Here is a 22510-nt window from a genome sequence, read left to right as displayed (position 1 = left end):
AGGAGACCCTTCAAAACTGCAGTGCAGAGGAGGGCTCCCCATGCTCCCCCCTCCTGAAAATCCTGCAGAGGAAGGGGGAAAGAAAACCAAAGCATTCTCCTGTCGCCGCGGCAACCATAAAACCCCCAGCTAAATCCATCTTGTGAGCTCACCGCCCCATTAAGATGCAGGGCCAGGCTCCGCGCCAGCCCAGCCACATTCATTTGTGCGAATAAAGGTGGAGGAGGGGGAGGGGAGCAGGCTCTGGAGGGACGGGGAAATGGCGAGAAGAGGTTATTTACACCACCGTCCTGACCTTCTGGAGCAGCGCTGGCTCCGATAAATAACCCGCTCAGCGCCATTTCAGAGCAGGAGTGGGAGGTGCGGGAAGGGAGCAGGGGCTGAGGAGAGCCCCCACGCAGGTGCGCGTCTCCGGGTTACTAATGGCTGAGGCGGGAGCAGGCAGCTGGCTTTGGGGTGGTGGGGGAGAGCACTCAGTTCCCTGGGACTCCCACTGAGAAAATACCACCCCCACCCCACCCCTGGCGCCAATTTCCAGGCGAGGGGACGGAGGGATGCCAAGGAGGCAAACAGCCCCGTAAATTAGAGATGGGGGGGGGTGGAATGCTGGGGAGTCTCTGAGGTAGGAGGGAAGAAATATTATAAGATGGGGAGCGATGGGGGGGTGCTGGAGGAATAGAAGCAGCTGCCAAAAAGAGAGGAAGAAGAACAGAAACATCACACAAAGGCAGTTTGGAAAAAGAAATCTGTTTTATTCCTCTTTGCACAGAGCAGTATATGAAGGTGGCGATCTCCTGACTCCATACATCTCCGACACAAAAATGCTCCCTCAAATATGCTCAGTTATTCACCCCACTTCAGTCTTGGAGAACTGGCAGTTAGTGGGTGGGACAGAAGGCTTAAGTCTCAGGAAGGTTTTTCTGAGACATTTTTGTGGGAAGTTTCCGGTCAAGGGGAAAGATTAGACCCATGAGTGGGTGTTCCAACCTCCATCTTCCTGGGGAAGTCCAAATCCCAAAGGTTTTCTGAGGGAAGGGACCTCTCTCAGCGACCTAGGGAGGGAAGGAGCGCAGACCTACTGCCTGGATGTAAGGCTGAGGCAGAGAGAAGATAGGGTTAAGCCGCAGAGATTGCAAACCCAGGGCAGAGGAGTGAAATGCATGTGGGGGAGTGAAGGGGACACAGCCCAGAGGCCCAAGTCATAAATCCCACCCCTCCCCAGTTCTGAGCAAAAACTCTTCTTCCCAAGACTAAAATGGAGTTTTAGTTCGGGGACTGGCTCTGCTCCAGGGCACAGCAAGGACAAGCCAGGCCAAGATCCCATGAGTAGGGAAGGTGGAGAGTCAAGGTAGTGGACCAGGAGACAGACGCTCCTAAAATGAACACTCACAAACCACAGTGGTTTTGAAGCTATAAGCCAGGATCAGGCTAAAGAATGCAGCTGTGACTGAAAAACAGAATTTTATAAGCCCTATCCAATAAAACTTAAATCCCTGCTTCTTCCATTCTGTCCCCAGCCCATGAGCTGTTCCCAATCCTTTTTCCAAGGCTGGAGGACAGGGCAGTAAGAAGGGATGGGAGGAAATGCTGAGGCCAATTAAGTGGGGCTGTAGCTTCAGACTGGATATGCCACCCCCACTCATCCTATGGAAAAGAATTCTCTCTCTCCCTCCCCTTGCTAACATATGGGCTGTTGGGATGAAGGCCCAGTAAAGGCAAAGGGAGGAAAACGCTCAGCACATTCTTTCTCCTGCTTTGATCTCAAGTGTAACTGCAGCAAAGGGCACAAAAGTTGAGAAGAAAATATGTGGGGTAGGAGAGTATGAGAGCATAATCCAGTGTAAAAAGGAAAAGGCTGCTTCCCCTACCCTGCGTTTAGAATCTGCTGGGAGTTTTACTCCCAGACTACAAAAAAGTGAGAAAGGATAGGAAGCATACATTGGAGTTTGGGGAAGCAACCGAACAGAATGGAGATTTAAGGGTCCCTTGTAATCCCCGAGATGACCCTGAGAGCATCAGTTGGGGGACTGGATGAGAAGTCACAGCAGACGTGTGGATTTTTTGAGAGGGTGAGGAGCCAGGAACAGTGAGGTCTTCACCGAAGGAGTGACCACTTGATCTGTTCTTTGGCTGACTGCAGCACCTGCAGGGACAAGGGCGGCAGTTGAGGGGCTTGCTGGGGGGCAGGGCAATGACAGAGATTGGGGCTCTCCTTCCCCTCACTTGCCTTCCCTGTCCTTAGAAGAATGGCAAATACAAAATCCCCAAGGGTAGAGGGATGGGAAGAAGCTCTCTAGGGCCCTAGAGGATTGTCAGTTTGGGAAATTCCAAAAAAATTCAAATCCACTGGGGGGATGAAGAGAGAAGAGATATACCTGGGAGGAGAGAAAAAAACTGGGGGTTACTGGCCATATGTTAGAAAGGAGGAGTTACCGCATCCAGATGGACTTCTTGGTGAGAATTCCAAGTAGACAGAAAACAGAATCCCTCCCTTGCCTCCCACATCAGGTAGACAAGCTATCCACAAAGTAGCAGGATAGATCTGTAAAACCTGCTTTACTCTAGAATATGCATTTCCAGCCTAGCCCTCATTTGAATAATGAGAGAGAGGGAGAGAGAGAGAGAGAGAGTGTGTGTGTGTGTGTGTGCACGCATGTGCGTGCACACACACAGACCATCTGCTTAAGGCAAGCCTCTGCTGGGGAGTAAATCATTGAATGAGGCATCAAACAGGGAGGGTTTGAAGGGTACAGAGCAAGGCTGACAGCCACTGCTCAAAGGAACATGGGATAGGAGTTGGGTGGGTAGGGAGTATTTGGCTGTATGAGTCCCCAGTTCTCTGGGGACTAGAGCCAAGAAAAATGTGCCTTCAGTCTCTAAACTCATTCAAACTTGGGCTGGGGTGGAATGCTAGTCTAGCCTCTTTACTGGTCCAGTCCATGTGGAGAGAAAGACATACCTGAGACACGGTCTGCTCCGTAAGGGGGACATCTTCGCCCTATGACACAGAGAGACAAACATTTAGCGTGAGAGGAAGGTGGGGTAAGACCGGACTGAAGTCAGTAGTGCGATGGAAAAAGTGGTCCTTTAAACTGAAGCAAAAGGCAGATGCCTGACTTCTCAGTCCCTTCTAGGTAGTATAGTCACAATTTTCTTGGCCAGAGAGACTGTGAGCAGAAAAGGGTCATTTCATCCATCCTCTGTTTTAAGGCAGTTGGACTTCTTAAAAGATTTATTCCATTCCAAGTAATCAGCAGGTTATCTGATCCTCAACTTGGGGGTAGGGGACCTGATTCCCTAGTCAGAGAAGACCTTCCCTGAATATCAATATCACTAGGGAAAGGATGAGGGGGAGCCAGGGGTAATTTAATGGATCCCGCAAGGCCTGATGGGTAACGACAGCATGTTAATTTGAAGAAATAAACTGCTGCAACAGCAGCCTGAGAAGGGGAAGGCGGGAGTGGGTGGTGGGGGGGAACCCTCTCTCTTGCCACATAGAGACATATGTTAGAGGAGAAGATTAAACTATGCAAATGGAGCCCAAGGCAGTTAAGGGAGAAGATTTTCCATTACCCGACACTGTCAGCCTTCACTCTGTGGAGGTCAGAGCTGGGACATTCTATAAATGGGGAGATTTGCTTCGCTTAAACATCTCTGCACCCCACAATTTGCCGATGGGTTCTCTCTATACCCACCATTATCTCCCTAGCAGACTTGGAGGCATCTATGGTTAACTCAGAGGCCCCTTTCTGATATTACTACCATCAAGAGAGGACTGAGGTTCTCGCAAATTAATGCTTCCTGAGAAAGAGGTGGTGTCGTCAGACTTTAAGACAAGGAAGACACTCCCCTGACTCACCAGACTGGGATCCATCCCCAAAGGAAGTATTAATCAACCTCAAGTTCCTTTATAGTTTCAGAACCATTAAAGTTTCTTTTATTCATCTTTTTTTTTTTTTAAGATTTTATTTATTTATTTGACAGATGACAAGTAGGCAGAGAGGCAGGCAGAGAGAGAGCCGGGGAAACAAGCTCCCTGCTGAGCAGAGAGCCTGATGTGGGGCTCGATCCCAGGACCCTGGCATCATGACCTGAGCTGAAGGCAGAGGCTTTAACACACTGAGCCACCCAGGCGCCTCAAGCCACCCAGGCACCCCTTTTATTCATCTTGGATTCAATTAAGTATGTATTAAATGTCCCCTCTGTGCAAAGACTATATGGGATGCTAGGTACCAGGTAAAGGGCAAAAGTATGCTCCTTCTGCTGCCCCTCTTTGAGACAACGAGAATTTGAAAGGGAAGGGGAAGGATCTGCGTATTCTGTAAGCCCTGACCTTTAGATGCATTTAGCAGGTATGGCCCTGGAGGGTGAGTAGATGGGGGATGTAGGGGAGCACACTTCTGCTTACCCTTAATGCCACCCGGTGTACCACTTGCTGGGGATCACTCTCTAGGATCACCCTAAGACAAAGAAGAAACCATCATTCACTCTGTCCTCAAAGACAAACTCCTTCATTGTGGGGATACTCTGGTCACTCAGGCCACTCGCCTTAGGACAGAAGCAATTATCCCACTCCCTTACCCGAAATCCAAGGAGGTCCAGGCAGGTCAGAAAACTCACCCTCCATCTACGATTTCATCCACAGCCAAGAAGAGCCCTTCCATGTTCTCCAGCAGAGCTCGCTTTTCTACATTTTTCCTGAGTCCCCAAGAGAAGAGAAAAAACCAGCCAGTGTATAAAAGGAATCCTAGGACATTGTCTGAGTTGGAGATCCAAAACTAGACCAATAAAATATCTGCACCAGCCACACACACTGAAAAGTAAATAAGTACTTCTTGGCTTATCCACTCTAAACCTCTTCTTACTCTCGGTTAATGAATAAGTATCAGGAATGTCAGGAAAGAGATTAAAAAAATACAGGCAATTTCTGACTATTCAAGGGTTGATTATCCAGAGCTAGTTTCTTCCCTACCTACCGTAATGCGGCTATTGACACTGCTCATGAACACGGACATCAGTGAGTGGAAAAAAGAAAACAAACAGCTAAACTCAATCTGGAGGTGGCAGGACATGGAGAAGAGCTGAATGCAAATTCTCTTTGCACTTAAACTCTGACAAACCTTCTAAGCCTCTCTCCGCTTCCCCCTTCTCCCCCTCCCTCATCAGCTCTTCTCAGGCCTTGAAAAGAAGCCCAAGTAGGGGGCTGGGAACAGTCAGGGCCCTCATCCACCAGACTTAGATCCGGTGGTTGTGCACGTGGCCAGTCACATCCGTCAGTTTGACTCTTTCACTAGATCACCGAAATGAAGTCTATTCATTCACCTGGCTAAGAAATAAATCATCCCCTTCCTGAGGAAATCTGAGCCATTCGCCCTGCTGATTTTGTGGGGCTGAGAGCGCCTGCTGTTCTGCTCCGGATGGCGGATGGCTGTCTGTACTGGGTTCACTTGGGAGCTGCTGGGGGAATGAAGTTCAGACTCCTGGATGTTTTCAGGAAAAGTATCTTATATCTCTTCTGTTGCCCATCTATGTGGGAAACAGAGGGCTGCTACGGAGGTGGAAAGGGAGGAGAGGGAAAATGGCATATTCTTTCTGTTCTAAAGAAGGGAAAACCTATGGGTTAAAGTTAAAAACTGAGAATGTTACCTCCATTCCCAAGGCACTAATGTTACATCTGGGACATTTTCCTATGTTTGCCCTTTCCTACCTTCTAATGAAGTCTAGTGCTTACCAGTGCTCAGAACTCTGAAAGAGCCACTGGATAATAACAGAGTAGAGAGACACTGCTCCTGTCCAGTCCCCTTTCTTAGGAGAATTATCCCACAGGAGGGAAGTACTTTCCATCCAGTCTCCCCTATCAGTGCGAATTACTCTGAAATAATAAGCCTAACTTCTCAAGGTAAATCAATTCCCTGGAGCCTCTGCTAATTCTCCCCACAAACCCCTGGGCCTGATGAATAGTGACTTTATCTCCCAAACAGATGTCAAGAATGGCCTGCTCACCTCAGCATCTGGCTCAATGAGTCAAAGAGGCAATTCAGAACAGCCATGAGCATCAGCTGTTGGGAAACAGAAGAAGCAGAAGGATAAGGTTCAAGGCCCTGAAAACTGTTACCTGAACACAAAACCCACTAATTCATTAAGCATCAAAATACACAGGCTTTCACAAAAGACCAAAAGCATAAGGTGAAAGTGAGAGCAAAACAGGAAGAGGACCTGTGGTTTCTCACAGAAATAAATTCGGCTACACAATCCCACAATTCGAGGTCTCTCTTTGACCAGACTGTTCAAACTTTCCCATCACAGTCCTCTACATGTCTTTGCCAACTGTATATGTGTTACTTGGTATCTTAGGTAAAGAAATCATTAGCCAAACAATAGCTAAGGCCAGAGGGTTAGTGGAAAGAGCATGGCCTTTGGCATCAGACAGATCTGGGCTAAATCCCAGCTGGGCCATTTCTAGATGTGTGACCCTGGAAAAGTTATTAGGCTGAACCATAAGAAACTGCCACTTCTGTAGTTCAACAGTGGTCATATGCAAGTAATTTCATATCGTTCCTCACGGTTTGGTTTCCTCAAATACAAAACAAGGGCACTAATGCCCACAGAAGTACAGAAGTGCTGTAAGATTTAGGTAACAATGCACCTTACAAAAGATTTAAAGTAATAAGAGCTTCAAAAGAACTGGTTCTCTCAAACGTTTCTTTGGCTTCAAGTTATGTGGGGGCTTATTTTTACTTATCTTTTCTCCTAGACGTTGCTACTTGAGGTAAGTAGCTTTTCCTGTGCGTAGGAAACAGGTTAGGACTATACCCACAGGCTTCTCAGGCTGATCCATTCAGAATGTGTGGCTTCAACATGACCCCAAATGTTGCCTAACTGACCCAAATTCAATCAGGTATGGACCCTTCATAGCAGGAGGAAGCATCCCCCCAACCCTGACCAAACCTCAGGAATCCATCTATAAGGGATGCCTAGGTGGCTCAGTGTTCGACTCAGTTTTGGCTCAGGTCATGATCTCAGGGTCGTGAGATCAAGCCCTGTGTCAGGCTCCACACTCAGCTCAGGGTCTACTGGAGATTCTCTCTCCCTTTCCCTCTGCCCCGACCCTACCCCACCGCCCCCCATCGTGTGTGCACGCATGCATATTCTCTCTCAATAAAATCTTTTTTTTTTTAAGATTTTATTTACTTATTTGACAGACAGAGATCACAAGTGGGCAGAAAGGCAAGCAGAGAGAGAGGAGGAAGCAGGTTCCCTGCTGAGCAGAGAGCCGGATGTGGGGCTCGATCCCAGTACCCTGGGATGATGTCCTGAGCCAAAGGCACTGAGCCAAACCCACTGAGCCACCCAGGCGCCCCTCTCTTAATAAAATCTTAAAAAAAAAGAAAGAAAGACAGAACAAAGAAATCCATCTTTAAAAACACTATACAGTGAAGGCCACTGATACATGTTAGTATGTATTAAAATACATATGGTGTCTCCTACATGGAGATAAAAGAGCAAGAGCAATTTCAGGGGGCACCTGACTAGCTCAGTCCGAGGACCATGCAACTCCTGATCTCAGGGTTGTGAGTTCAAGCCCCATGTTGCGTATAGAGATCACTCAAATAAATAAAACTTAAAAAAAGACAAAGGAGGGGCACCTGCGTGGCTCAGTGGGTTAAAGCCTCTGCCTTCAGCTCGGGTCATGATCCCAGGGTCTGGGATTGAGCCCTATATCGGGCTCTCTGCTAGCAGGGAGCCTGCTTCCTCCTCTCTCTCTCTCTCTCTGCCTGCCTCTCTGCCTACTTGTGATCTCTGTCAAATAAATAAATAACATCTTTAAAAAAAAAAAAAGACAAAAGAAAAAAGCAATTGGTGAAAATTTCCCCTCTAGGTTGATTTATTTGCTAGGCCATGTTTGTGAGGTCAGCAGAGATCTCTGACAACTTCATTAGCCCAGTCAGAAGCCAGAGTGACACTTCTAGGGTCCTGATGCCATACTATGCCCTGCTTATGGTTTAGAAAGTGGGATCAGAGATAGCAAAGAGGGGTGGAATTCTCACCTCATTTTCATAGGAGCTGCCAATCACATAGAAATAGAGATCAATACTGCTTTTGTATACCACTGTCAGGCCTTCCAGGAGGGCGATTTCACCTGGGGGTGGGAGAAGGAAAGGTGGAAACAGTGGATAGCCTGAGATAAGAAAGTAGGATAGAAGGAGTTACCATGAACTCTGGCATCCAGCTGTTTGGGCTGAAGTAAGGTAGGTCATAATAATGCCCAAAGACCAAAGTTGACCTGCTTTTTTCTTCCCCATGGTAGCAGAAGAAGGGAAGTACAAACTTGGGGAAATTGAAGTGTATCTTCTCCTCTAACCACCTCCCTACCAACTACCCTTATTTCCCTCCTTGTATGAGACAGGATACTAGTCGATCCTTCGGAGGTGAAAATGCAGAGCGGTCACCTTTACAGACTTCCATTTACCTGCCCTAATGGATGCGGTACAATAAGCAGAGCTGCAGTTAAATTTGTCAAGTGAGGCTCATAAATCCACGGACTAGACAGGTAGCTAACAGCCAACCTTCCAGCACGGTATTCCCGCGTGAGGTACACTCACCTCCCCATTACATTCCGAAGAGTTTATTATATGAGGGGAGGAGGAAGACAAAGAAAAAGGAGGCAGTCATTTTATCCTTTCTCTGCAGCCCTGCTGCCACCCCCTGCGTGCCATGGTTCCCCCAACACGGGGAGCAGTGAAAGGAAAATGACCTACTGTCAGTCCGATGGGTCTTGTTGAAAATGTTCTTCTCAAAGGCCTTTTGCTCCTTGACACTGGGGTACGTGTCGTCATAGTACTGGTCAGAGAGAAAGGAGATGGGTTGGGTCATTAGAGTTGGGAGCCCAGAATGATTAGTGTCTGTTTTTTGCCCTGGATCTTGGATTTCTCTCCTTCAAGGCATGGGGTGAGGGAAAAATACTGACATGAAGAAGGAAGAACTATGGAGGTGGGGAATGGCTGGTGAGTACGCAAATATTAAAAAAAAAAAAAAGAAGAAGAAGAAGAAGAAAGAAAAAAACCAAAACCCTTTTAAAGACCTTGCTGTAAGCATGCCCACCTCACATTTCTAAGACTATAGGGCAGAGGCTTGCAAGCTCTGTGATGAAGTCCTGCCCCTGTCTGCATTCCAGGATAGTAATCTCTAGATGAAGCTCATCAAGTGCGCCCTAAGAGCTACCCATGTTAGGGAGAAGTGCTAGGGAACACAAAAAGCACTAGAAGCACAGAATGTTTCTTTCAGACCCTCACTCACAGTATGAAGCTGAGGAATGGGGAAAGGCTGCAGAAACCAAGGCAAAGCCTACCCAATCCCTCTATCTTAGCTCTCTTTCTGCAAACTGCAAGAAGCAGGAGACAATCTAGCACATTGCTGAGCCCACTCCCAAGCCCGCCCTGGCACAGGGTGGAGATACAGGCTGCTAAATCGCTCTGCTCTTTAGGGGCTAATCCGTCGCAGTCAGCTGAAGACCTATGACAGGTCTGGCATTTAGTAACTGGATAACTGTTTCAAAAGGTGTCCTGCATAGTTACATCCAATTACAGGGAGGAACAGCTGGTGAATTCTAAACTAATCTCTACCTGCTGATTGATTTATGCTGTGCTCGCCCGGAGTTAATACACCAGGGACAGAAAAAATTTCCACAGGAGGGGGGGGATATGGAGGGAGAGGAGAGGGGTGTCCTTTCTCCTCTCTTTCAATAGATCCAAAGTTAGAAACACCACACAGGGATGTCAGGAGGTAATAAGCTTGGCGGGGACTGCAGACCTAGGGGTGGAACCCTGGAACTACAAGAGAATTCCCTGGAAAAGCCCAGGGAGGGCAAAAAGGCAGAAGGAAAAGGGACAGCAGTGATGGGCACAGGCAGTCTGCTTCTCACACCCAGGCACTGTACTGTTCAGAAACCAAGGTCCCCAAGCTTTTCTCTGATCTGATGCTGACAACAAAGGAGGTCAAAATCTGTGGGACGCAAGTATGGAAGCAGGGCAACTAAGACACAGAAGCAGTTTGGGTTTTATCTGGAGTAGGCACAGGAAAATGGAAGGATTCTCAAAATTAAAGTATCAAGGAATATGAGATAATAGGAGCAGTCCCTAGATCCAAATTTCAGAGTAAGTCTTTGTCTTGCTCCTAAATGAATTTCAAAGGGAATCTCACCTTGGCAAAAAGTCGATCTCCATCATTGTCCAGAATCAGGATGGCTTTGACAGTATACAGGGAAGGTTCCTGAAGAGATATGAACATAACCTTCAGTCCTAAAGGCTCCTGCCACCACTGACAAACCAGATACCTTCCCCTCATCCCACTGGGGCTGTAAGGGGATGCAGAGGTGCCTCTGTATGTCCCCTATCCCAACCTGGTTAGATTTAGGCAATTCTCACTGAGAATGATCAAGTGGTGCATGAACTGAATTGAGGGAGGGGGCATTTCAACAAAGGACTCCAAAGCAGCATCAGAGAAGCAGTTTCTCTGAGCCAGACACACAGAGAGTTTAATCAAGGTAGGTCATGCTGTTATTTCCAAATATTATGCTACAGTTATTTTCCAAATTACTCTCCCTCCCTGGTCTCCCATGCACAGGTAGGTATGGAATGTGACCAGATTAATTAATAGGCACTGCACGAGCCTATCTGAAAATAGGGTTGAATGCCCTAGTGTACGTAGAAGTTTCTGCAGTCCCAATGCAGTAGCAATGCAGAGGCATAAAGCAAGCCTTCCCTAAACCACCCACACACTGGGCAGAAGGAAATGAGCACGTATACATGTGCACACACTCATGCACACAGACACACCAGTTCTGAATGCAACCCAGTGAGACATCCATCTTCCAAGACTTCCCCTATGATCCCAATCCTTCTACTACACCCCCAACCACTACCACTTAACTTACAAGACATAAACCAATCTGATTTTGGGGGGAGTTAAGAAGTAGTAAGAAGAGGATCTAAGAAACCTCGAGCCTAGATATAATGAGCAGGAAGGGAGTGTTCTTTTACTACCCAAAATCAAATTTTGAGGATAATGGCTCTCATAAAGGAACCACAGCCTCGGCCTTAATGGTTACACTCAAACAACCGCAAAATATATCACTTTGCAGAAGCTCCTCTACTCCTGCAACTTCTAGGGAACCAGCTAACCAGGAGATGAAGAGGAAGGAAAGGGAGGCAGTGTTATGTATATGGAAGGTGTCTGCAGGCTCAAGTTTCTTTCTTTCTTTCTCTCTCTCTCTCTCTTTCTTTCTTTTATATATTTTTAGCAGTCTCCACGCCCAAGGTACTTACAACCCCAAGATTAAGAGTTCCATGTTCTACCAACTGAGCCAGTTGGGTGTCCCTCACATTCCCTGAATTTCTAATCAACATTACCTACCACTGATATCCTTCCCTTGTGCTATGAGAAAGGGCTGTTGCTTTGCTGCCTCCGCTTCCTGGCCTTACTTAGGAAACCCACAGTCCTCACAGGAGCTAAATATAATCTCCAAGCATAAGTTTAATAAAGACCCAAGAGTGAGGATAAAAGAATTATTGCCAAGGATCCAGAAATTGCAAAGTCTACAAAGGTAAACTGTCCCATGAGGTTTCAGGAGGTTTACGGTTCCATGCAAAGAACCAACCCTACACTCAGGGAGTTAAAAATGAGAGTAGAGGGAACCCAGTCTTTTGACAACAGGGTGATGAAGAATGTAAGCTTTCCCCCACCTGAATTCTTGAGAACAGCAAATTTTGTGTTTTGTTCACTGATTTATTCCAAGTGTTCTAAAGATTGTGTGATACACACTAAACTTTCGGTATTTGTTAAATGATTATGAGAATTAATGAAGTTTGAGGATAAAGTAAAATTTACTGAAGTAGTAAGCATCTAAGGGACCCTCTTATAATGAGACTTCCAAATACAGGGAGACATTCTGGTGTGGCCATTCTGAGTGATCTTACTACCAACTTATCTCTCCTCTGATAAACACTCCTTAGAGATGCTCACCCTATACACATTACTCCCTGAAATAAATACTCTGTCTCAAACTAAGGAACTGTGTCTAGCAGAGGGAAGTCCCCTAGAATATCATCTAAAAGGTCACAGAGTAGCTTTCCTAACTTCTATACCCCACAGAAAGATCTTCCCATAAAGCAGGCATAATTCTATAGCCACTGGATCCTCAACTCACCAAAAGGGATGCACCCATAGGAATGAGTTTCCTTAATGAGGAAAAGAAGCCCACAGGGAAGGAAATTTAGAAGAGATCATTTTTCCCACAACCTTTTCCCTGGAAATCTTTGGCTCTGTTCTTCTCTCCACATTCATAGGAACCTTGGAGATTCCTAATGGTTTAAACTGGGCATTGATCTGGCCATAGGTAACTGGTTCTTGCAGTCACTGAGTCTAGCATCCCTAGAAAGAATGGGCTGGATCCCAAAGAAAAGCAAAACCCTATAGCCACGGCCAATTAGGCGAGAAACAATGTCCTTTGTGGCCAACAGGGTAGAAGTGCCTAAAAACTGCTGGCAAAGAAACAGATCCCTGGGTTCCACTCCTAGCTTTTCTCACTGGCTTCCTAGGAGACGCTATCAAGGAAAGCCCCCAAATAGGAAGTGGAGCTTACTGGGAAGGATGAAAGACAGGCAAAGGCAGGCAGGCAGAAGAACGATCTGATTTACTACAGTTCTGAAAGAGGTAAGAAGGCACTAGAGAAAAAGGCTGGTCATTTCAAACTTCCAAAGGGATAACCACCCTAAACAAATCCAAGAATTAAAGCAGCATGAGTCTAAATGCTGCTTTAATTCTCCACTCTGCTATAGCTGGAGCCGGCAGCTTCTCCTTTATTTCTCCTGCCACCTCCTGACTATTGCCGGTTCCACTTCAGCCGGGGACCTTTACCTCACCGGAGTGCAGAGGCCAAGAATTCCTCTCCTACCATAAAACCAGCCAGTTTAAAGGCCCCAGAAGCCATTACTGATAATGTAATTTCATCTTAAGTTTTTGCAAAGGGTAAGTTTATAAATAACTCCCAGCTATTGAGAAATGGGCCTCCTGGACAATGGACTAGGCTTGACCTTGTAACACATTAAATGCTGATTACTGAAAAAGACCCTACAAGCTTAGGGCCATGTTCAAAGGATTTAAAAGGTCTATTCTTCCCTCCCGCTCCCGAATGTGTAGCTGCTAGAAAGCTTTCGAGACAAAGTTCTGTGATGCACTGACTTTCAGAGAGCCACAGCCTGAGTGTATAACAGAACTTCACCTCAAATGCTAATAGTGCCTGGAAATGATATGTAGGCAGACTGGTTTGTGGGAGGTTGGGTGGCTCAGACAGATTTTCTTGTATGTTTTCATTATCAAGAAAACGAGACTGGGCTCCTCAGGAGAGTTGAAACAACGCGGAACAAGCAACTAGCCTGCTGCAAAGGAGTCTTTGATCTCAATCAAGTACCCCACCCCCAGCACGGAGGGGACTAGAGGGGGAAGTCATTCCTAGTGCTGCCCCCTGTGGGCCTTCGAATGACCTGCAAGGCTTCCTCAGGATTATAGCCGGCAAAAATATTAAAAAGGCAGCTCTGGATAAAAGCTATTTTTGTGTCTTCTAAGTCAAACTAGGGGAGATGGGCTCTGAAAAAAGCACTGAATGAAGTCAGTTCACAATGTATACAGTAAGAGGGCACTCTGGGATAAGATCATGGAATGTCACCAGAAGAGGATGGGGGTGGGGATGGTAAGACTTTGCAGCAGGCAGACAGGGTATTTGAGGGCTAAGACTGGTTACTTTATTTAATTCACGGGGGTGGGGGCAGGGAACACAGCCAAGAAGGCTTTGTGGAGTTGGAGGATGCCACTCACAGAGCTGAAAGGACACAACTAAGAATACGGTTGAGATTCCTAGAAAGTTCTTCATTTTCCACTTATAAAGAAATCTTTATGGCTATGCCAAAAGTAGTACCCTGCTTGGCAATAGGTTTTGAACAAGAAGAAACAAGATGCCCTTCCCTCAACCCTATTTATAAAGTAAAACCAAAACAGTATAAACTAGAAGGAAAAATTCCTAGATACGACTCCCAGGTCCACGTAGCTAAGCAGGTATTTTGCTCCCTGATTCTGTGCCAACTTCTTTAAAATGAAAAGCTCCTCTGGGGTTGAGGGCTCCAATTTGCCACCTCAAATGAAAAGAATTAACTCAACGATTTGACAAGGAAGCATAGTTTTTATACATTACCCAAGGTTTGCTTAGATTCAAGCACAATTCAGGAAAGACTAAGCCATAGGTACCGCAGAGCATATCCCAGATGCAATGAGACCGAATACTGGCTATAAAGAGCAAACTGAACACAAGTCTTAGGAAGAAAGAAGTGATGTCAGGAGTGACCGGCAGGAAGAATCTTCCTATCTGGCATAGATAAAAATGTGAAAGCGCAGTCACTACAAAGAACTCATACGCTACAGGAGAAAATATCTCTAAACTCCAAAACCCCTTGGGGCGCCTGGGTGGCTCAGTGGGTTAAAGCCTCTGCCTTTGGCTCAGGTCATGATCCCAGGGTCCTGGGATTGAGCCCCCGCATCGGGCTCTCTGCTTGGTGGGGGAGCCTGCTTCCTCTCTCTGCCTGCTTCTCTGCCTACTTGTGATCTCCACCTGTCAAATAAATAAATAAATAAATAAATAAACTCCAAAACCCCTTTATTATAATCTGGATCAGCCATTAATACAAATCCTACCTTTCTGTGGGACTCTGCTTCTTCATCAAAGAAATGAGAGGCCTGACCTGGATCAGTTAAAGTTAATACCTTAAGTTACAGAAGACCTCTTTGATAAGCTGATGAAATATAGGGACCCCATTCCCGGAAAAATACTCATTCACAAATTTTTTATGGTTTCAAGGAGCTCAGAATTAAATATACGTTGTGAGGATAATAAGATGGTGTGGAGGGGGAGGGAAAAAAGGGGGAAATGAATGATACTTTTGTAAATCACCCCCTCTCCTCTGCCTGATACCAAATAGTGATTTCAATAAATATGTTTGGTCTTCATAAATTAATGAATATGATTGAGAAAACTAATGCAGCCAGCAGGGGGAGCAAAGGTCAGCACCTTTCAATGACTAAATTTGGTGGCTGTGAGATAGGAAGGGCAAAGGTAACCAAGCCCAAGCCTTCAGGAATGCAAAATCTCAGGTCCTCTCAACATTCAGAAAGCCAGATGCCTGGCTGGCTCAGTGGACTGAGCATGCAACTCTTGGTTTCAGGGTTAGGAGTCTGAGCCCCACAATGGGCCTAGAACTTATTTAAAAAAAAAAAAAAAAAAAAAAAATTTTTTTCAGAAAGGCTATCTGTAGAATTTTTCCCCAGGGGCCACACAGTCAATTCTCCAACTGTTATGAAAGTGAAAGAATTACAGAAATGCAGGACAAAGCAAGCAGCACTGGAAAGTGGAGTTAAACAAGCAGAAATCAGAGTATTCCACACCCTAGGCCTGAGAGCAACATTAGAACTTCCTGCCTTCCCAGTTCGGTAATCCAAGAGCTCTCATTTAAATACCACTCGGTAAAGGGAAATATCAAATGGAACTAGATCCCTTTCTGCTGAGTTCTTGGTTATGATGTTTCATGTTATCTCTGCCCACCCCCAAACCCTGCCCAACATCTGCTAGTCTAAGAGAATGAGTTGACAGCCTCTGTGTTCATCTTTCAGTCTATCAACCCAAAATTCAGAATCACACCCCAAGGAATAACTGCGATCCTCTGCCCCAGTTTGTCTCCCTCTACTAAGTCCACAAATAATAGAAAAGGAGTTGAAGAAAATTGGTAGAGATATCCAAATGCATGGCTGTAGGTGGAGATATCTGCCTTGACAGTGGGAGAATTAAAGAGCCACATGGGAGACATGTGCTTCACCTGCCGCCTGAGACTTAGAGGACACAGTAGGAAAAACTTCTGAAGAGATGGATGTGGTCAACAGCAGAAAACGAAAGCTAGGAAATTTAAGGATAACAGAACTCCTCTAATAATCCGATCTGAGAGAAAGGCAAGACAGAATGGGAGAGGGCCTCTGCCAGTACCAGCATCTTATAAAGTGCATGGACTTGACCTCCCAATCCATCTTCGTCAGCTGCTTGAGGGCACTCTGCCCTCCGTCTTTCTAATTACTCTACCATAAGTGGATAGGTAGGCACTGATTCTTTACTCCTGTTCTATCCTTTATTTGCTTCTCAAGTTTTCTGTTCCATAACTAGTCCTCTTGTCAGTATCCTAACTCTAACCAAGTCATGTCAATGGAGTAAAAAACAGTAGCAAATATCTAGATGAAAAAGACCCTAAATCTGCCACTAGGCTCCTTCAAATATCTGGATAATTGCATTCATCCTCTGCCTCACAGGGAAGACCTGGCTTCTCAAAGATCTGGCCTTCTTCATATGGAGACCCCCTCCTCCTCTTTTGACCATGTGACAGCTCCCCTAGACCTTTGATATAATTTATACCTTGCCAGGGACCAACTCTTTCCCACCACTGTGAAGGAGAGGGAAAAAATATATATAAATACGTCGGAAATCTATAACGAGGTCTTCTTGGAGGGCAAGACATGGAGAGAGTTAGAAGCAGCGTCAATTGCTCTTTGGGGGTTTTAGTTCAAGCCAAGGTCTGCTTCCAGCAATCAACCATTAAAACAAGCCGGCCAGAGTAACAGCACAGTTTATTCTGATCATTTAATTTGAAGTGTCAATAAATTAAACTTCAATCAATTAAACTAGGTGTGCAATAACCCAGATGGACACCCCGACACCAACATAATCACAATAAAAATTTTTATGGCTGCCAGGGACCTCACCGGGGGCAGTGCTGGCACTGCTCGCGCCCTAGCTGAGAAATATATCTCCACAGTGCAGGAAGGAGGAGATTGCTTCTCCTAACGAAATGGAGGGGCCAGGCACCAGCAAGGACGCAGCTGGGAGAGGGGCACAGGGGACTGCCAGGATCGAGATGGGAGTGCTTTGGGGGCTTAATGTAATTGATACCTTTGCCCAGAGCAGGGGGAGGGGGCATTTAGGCCAAGTACCTCTACAGTTAGTGCCAAAGGAATTTAACAAAAGCCCCATTAAGATGATTCAGGAAGCGAAGGCCACAGAGCAATATCAACCTTTAAGTCATTGATGTATTCTGCATAGTTTCCTCCTCCAAGTGCACACTCTTATGCACTCTGGATGCCCTGATTTTTGAACGAGGCTTAGAATTCGGGATTTGGCCATTGTTTAAGAATAAAAAACATTACTAAGGGGAGAGAAAGGATAGAATTTAGTTGGAAGAACACTGGAAAAACAAAGTGAATCTATGGAGGATCAGGAAAAATGAAACCTATGAGGAAATATTTAAGGATCTAGACTGCTAAAGTAATTCAGCTTTGAGGAAAAAAGGTATAGGGGGAAGGGAGGAAAAGGATAAGTCATTATCTCTAAGATTTCATTGGTTATTAATGGAGAATGGTGACCTGCAGAGATCCTTCTCCATTCACAGCTAAGAAAGGGAGAACAGCAGAAAACAGCAGGAGAGAGGAAGCCAAGTCCAAAGATACAGGCTGGAAGCATTATAAAGCACTGGGAAGAGAAGGTGATGAAAGGGTCTCTTTCCTTAGAGACTACAAGAGGACCTGAGAAAAGTAAGACAAATCTGCTCAAAACCTAGAGCCAGATTACTTAATTCAAGAAAGAAATGACACCCACTGTAAAGTACCTAAATGAAGGGAAACTACTGGTATTTAGAAATTCCCATAATCAGATCAAATTTCAGTAGATTTTCTTCATGACCCCCTCTAGATTACCCTTCCCTTCTCAGTATCCTATGGCTGTGTGCCTTGTAGAGGTGAGGATGGAAAGATAATGTACTTTGATCAGATTTCTCCAGAGGTCCAGACAAACCAGGAAAAAGAAATGTGAAAGGAGAAAGCCAACAAGAACTTCACAAGGTGTCTACCCTCTTTAAGGAGGAGTCTATTTAGTATTATCACGGTACAGTAAACCTAGTTCAGTAGAAAGCTAAGGAAAAATCCAGGTACTCCTCATACTTTTCACAAAAAAGATGGCAATTTAAGTAATCAGATGCTGCTGAGTAAACAAGAGGAGGGGATGAGGTTAAAAAGGACCAAAGCTGAAAGGTGATTCTGAATCTGCTGGGGCTAAATTTTGTGGGCCAGTTTGTGAGGGTAGAGAGAAATAAAAATTTAGCAAGTATCACCTAGATTCTCAACTACGGCTCCTCATCTGAAGCACTGAATACTGAAAACTACTTAAATGACAGCTTTTTTTTTTTTTTTTTTTTTTTTAAAATTATCCCAAGGATGGTACAAACTAGTACTATTGTGGATACAGAGAAGTTGACTCATTATATTAATGAAAGCCTTAGGGCTTAATTCTCTCCTAGAACTCTGGTTGAGAAAAGGATGGAATGGTGAGAAATATCAAATTCTTGGGGTGCCTGGGTGGCTCAATGGGTTAAGCCTCTGCCTTTGGTTCAGGTCATGATCTCAGGGTCCTGGGATTGAGCCCCACCCACATCAGGCTCTCTGCTGAGCGGGGAGCCTGCTTCCTCCTCTCTCTCAGCCTGCTTCTCTGCCTACTTGTGATCTCTATCTCTGTCAAATAAATAAATAAAATCTTAAAAAAAAAAAAGAAATATAAAATTCTTAAGTGAGACCCAAATATAATGAAACTGTAAAAAGAAAAAAAAAAATGTTGGAAACAGCTGACATAGAGGAAGGAAAATACTAGTTTAATATCATAAGAACTCTGGAGACCAGCAAACATACTGATACCTACTAGTACTTTGTCCCCAACAAAAGCTTTATATAACTGATTTTTTTTTAAGATTTTATTTATTTATTTGACAGACAGAGATCACAAGCGGACAGAGAGGCAGGCAGAGAGAGAGGAGTAAGCAGGCTCCCTGCCGAGCAGAGAGCCCGATGCGGGACTCGATCCCAGGACCCTGAGACCATGACCCGAGCCGAAGGCAGCGGCTCAACCCACTGAGCCACCCAGGTGTCCCTATATAACTGATGTTTAACAGTACAATTCTGCATACTGAAGAGGTACAAAGTCCATGATAAGAAAATCTATAATAATACGAAAGAGACTTAGTCTGGGAGGATGAGGAATCAAAATTTAATCCTTGTTTTGACATGTGCCTCCCTGAGCAATCCCTTTTCCCTGTAATTTGGCTCCCCCAACCCCATTACATAGATTTCTTATGACAAAGAATCAGTATGGTTTTAAAAGCAAAGTTCAGGGGTATGTGACCAGTTTAGCAAGAATCTGTGAAAGTGGCATCTTAGGTACAGATCAAAATGGATATAAGATGCAGACTGAAACAGACTTCACTGAGAAAGCAGAGACTGAAAAATGAGGTAAGAGAAAATGTGAGACTTTCACATATACCTCCTTCAACTCACCACTATACACAGATTCCTTAAGAGGGCTCCCCAGGTCTCATGTCCCTCAGCCCTATACCTCTAAGCAAGTTACCTTGTAAACAGATGTAGGGAGCATTTAAAAATTTTTTTCTAAAAACTTCCAAAGAAACCAACTCCCTGGAATTTATCTGTGTCTTTTAACTGGTTAAGAATACTGGCTAACTGCCTGATACAGAAAATATCTTATTAAAAACTACTCAGGGCTTGGGACACCTGGGTGGCTCAGTCAGTTAGCCATTTACCTTTGGCTCAGGTCATGATCCCAGGGTCCTGGAATCGAGTCCCACACTGGGCTCCTTGCTCAGCCAGGAGCCTGCTTTTCCCTCTACCTGCCACTCTCCCTGTTTGTGCTTTCTCTCTCTCTGACAAATAAATAATAAAATCTTTAAAAAAACCAAACCTACTTAGGGGGTGCCTGGCTGGCTCAGCTGTGGAGCCTGTGACTTTTAATCTCTGAGTCACAAGTCTAAGCCCCACACTCGGTGTAAAGATTACTTACAAAAATAAAAATTTAAAAATTAAAAAAAATCTCAGATTTTAAGCTTGCTGCCTCAACTTGACCATCCATACAATGAGAAGGACTTATCCCTATCTTTGCCATTTTGAAAGAAATCAAACCTGTTATTCTCTTTTACCTGATGAAAATCTGAATGTGCACATATATTAGAGCTGAAGGAAAAGATACAAGAAAACTTGTCTTTGGAAAGAGCCTGGAATTCAACTCAATAAAGGAGACTGGGAGCTAATACTAACATCCCAAACTGCAAAACAGAGAACTTTAGAGAGAAATCCTCTAGTCCAGTTCTAAAGGAGTAACAGTATTTTATTTGTTTCAACAAGCAAAATGGATCCTATGGGCAAGGAATCTATAACACCCTTTGGCCATCAAAATTCTCATATAACCAAGGAAGAGTTAGCATCCCAGATCCTGCACTAAGAATTCCTAAAGTCTTAGTGGGGAGGAAAAAAAGAACAAAATAAGGCGTCTGGAAAAATATTCTATAATCCACGCTAACTCTATGAGGTATTCCAGAACTCTGACAGAATACATTTACCATGACAAAACTACACAAGGGGGATTAACAGAAGACTAAAGTAAAAGGAAACCCGTTTTTGGAAGAAATGTAACGTTATTATCAAAGGAGAGTCAAGCTGTGACAACCAGGAGGAGAACCCTGTGATGATAAACACCTGCAGTCTATTCTTAGAATTTGGGGCTAGTTTGAAGGTTTGGAGAAAAGTCAAACCAGGTTATCATCCATAACGCTCAGAATGAGGGGGAACCTAAAGGACCTCGCTCCAGTACGCCTATGATCCTACACTTCCTAAGGACTCCATGTGCTCCCTCCAACTTTCCACGGATTCTCCCTCTCCCCGGAAGAGCTTCCTACTCTAAACCGAGGCATTAGTTCCTACAGTTTCTATACTAGGCCACACACTTATTCCAGGGACTGGCAAAAGCTTCGGTCCGCGAGGATTACCCGGAATTCCCCCTTGCTACCCCCGCCCAGTCAGGTTGAACCCCAACTCCCGGCCCCTCTGGACACCGCCGCATCTCAGCTGCCCCTCCGGCTCCTACCAAAATCAGCGCCTCCATCTTGCCCCGCAGCTGCTGCCGACGTGGAGCCGCAAAAGCAACACCGCCGCTGATTGGCCCCGCGTCCGCATTAGACCCCGCCCAGAAGTAGGATTATTGGGCTATATCGTAAGAGCTCTCTCTCTATTGGCCAATCAGTGTGCTAACTTGCCTGGCGGAAGCAAGGTGTCCAGCCAAAAAGCGCAGGCACTTGATTGTCAGTTTAAGCACTCAATAAAACGCCAAAACCTCACGGTTGAATGGGGCGGGAGGGCCAGCGGGGCGGGGTTGTTTCCATGGGGAACAGAGGAAGCGATTATTAATTTTCAATTGGCAGAAAGAAGAACACGTGATATCGTTGGCCTGATTTAGCAACTTTAATCCGCACTCCCTTTAGGGGGCGCTGTGTCACCTTAGCCCTGAGCACTGGCGGTTCTTGTTGGAATCCTACCCTAATCCTCATTCCAAGAGCCCACCTTAGGCACTGGGTATCCAAGGTCGCTTTGGCAAACACTGCTAGCTCTTCCCTCGCCGAGATTCCTTCAGTATCCTCACAAAGTCTGCACAACCATAGCGTAAAGCCAAGAGATGCACAGCGTATTAACTAGATAAAACAAGGCCTCCGGGGCGCCTGGGTAGCTCAGTGGGTTAAAGCCTCTGCCTTCAGCTCAGGTCATGATCCCAGCATCCTGGGATCAAGCCCCTCATAGGGCTTTCTGCTCGGCGGGGAGCTTGCTTCTTTCTCTCTGACTGCCTCTCTGTCTACTTGTGATCTCTGACTGTAAAAAAAATAAATAAAATCTTAAAAAAAAACACAAACAAACAAAAAAAACCCAAGGCGTCCAGAGTTAATTGCTACAGTAACACCATCTCCCCAAGATGGACTCCCAGGGCCCAGGGGAAGACAAGAAGCCAGTGAATTTCTAAAGCAGATTTTCTTTGACCGGACCATGAAATGGGATGTTAGAGCCTTGGAGACTAGAGAGGAGAGAGTAGGAGGGACAAAGGAGTCAAGGGTCCAGGATGAGGAAGGGTATATGGTCCAGGGTCTGCGGTTTTCCAGTAGGGACAAGCTGTTGCAAAACGAGAAAAGAGAAGTTTACAGAATGCAGGGATTTCACAATATGGAAGGTTTCTGATGAAGTTTAGCTTTCCCCTACCCTAGGTTCGTTGGTCCTGACTCCTCTTAAGTCGGGGACACCTATTACCTTATATTATCTTTAAAGAGAGGGTGTTTTGTTTTGTTTTGTTTTCCCATTTCTGATAATTGCATCTTCAGGAGCTCTCCAACAAGAGCATCCAAACCTACCAAAGAGTTTTTCTAATAATTTCAGAGTAGAGCCAGAGGGCCTAAAAGAAAAGTATAGAACAATACAAACCTAGAGTTAACATATGGTATGAAGGAAGGTATATGTTTTTCTGGTAAAGTCCCAGGTGACAAGCCTCATATCT

The 22510-nt window shown here is 45.3% G+C and overlaps 1 protein-coding gene across 1 annotated transcript; it reads right to left on the bottom strand.

The window, feature by feature from the left end:
- Nucleotides 1–728: 728 nt before the first annotated feature.
- Nucleotides 729–21168, bottom strand: COPZ1 (COPI coat complex subunit zeta 1). Its single transcript, XM_032348477.1, has 9 exons — nucleotides 21062–21168; nucleotides 10201–10269; nucleotides 8760–8841; nucleotides 8049–8140; nucleotides 6004–6059; nucleotides 4621–4698; nucleotides 4409–4460; nucleotides 2960–2998; nucleotides 729–2143 (listed from the first exon to the last, which is right to left on the bottom strand). The coding sequence occupies exons 1-9, from the start codon at nucleotides 21077–21079 to the stop codon at nucleotides 2096–2098; spliced, it is 534 nt and encodes a 177-aa protein (XP_032204368.1). The 5' UTR covers nucleotides 21080–21168; the 3' UTR covers nucleotides 729–2095.
- Between the last annotated feature and the right edge of the window lie 1342 nt (nucleotides 21169–22510).

Source organism: Mustela erminea, chromosome 6, assembly GCF_009829155.1.
Source record: "Mustela erminea isolate mMusErm1 chromosome 6, mMusErm1.Pri, whole genome shotgun sequence".
Lineage (NCBI taxonomy): Eukaryota > Metazoa > Chordata > Mammalia > Carnivora > Mustelidae > Mustela > Mustela erminea.
This window is presented reverse-complemented; position numbering and strand designations above follow the sequence as displayed.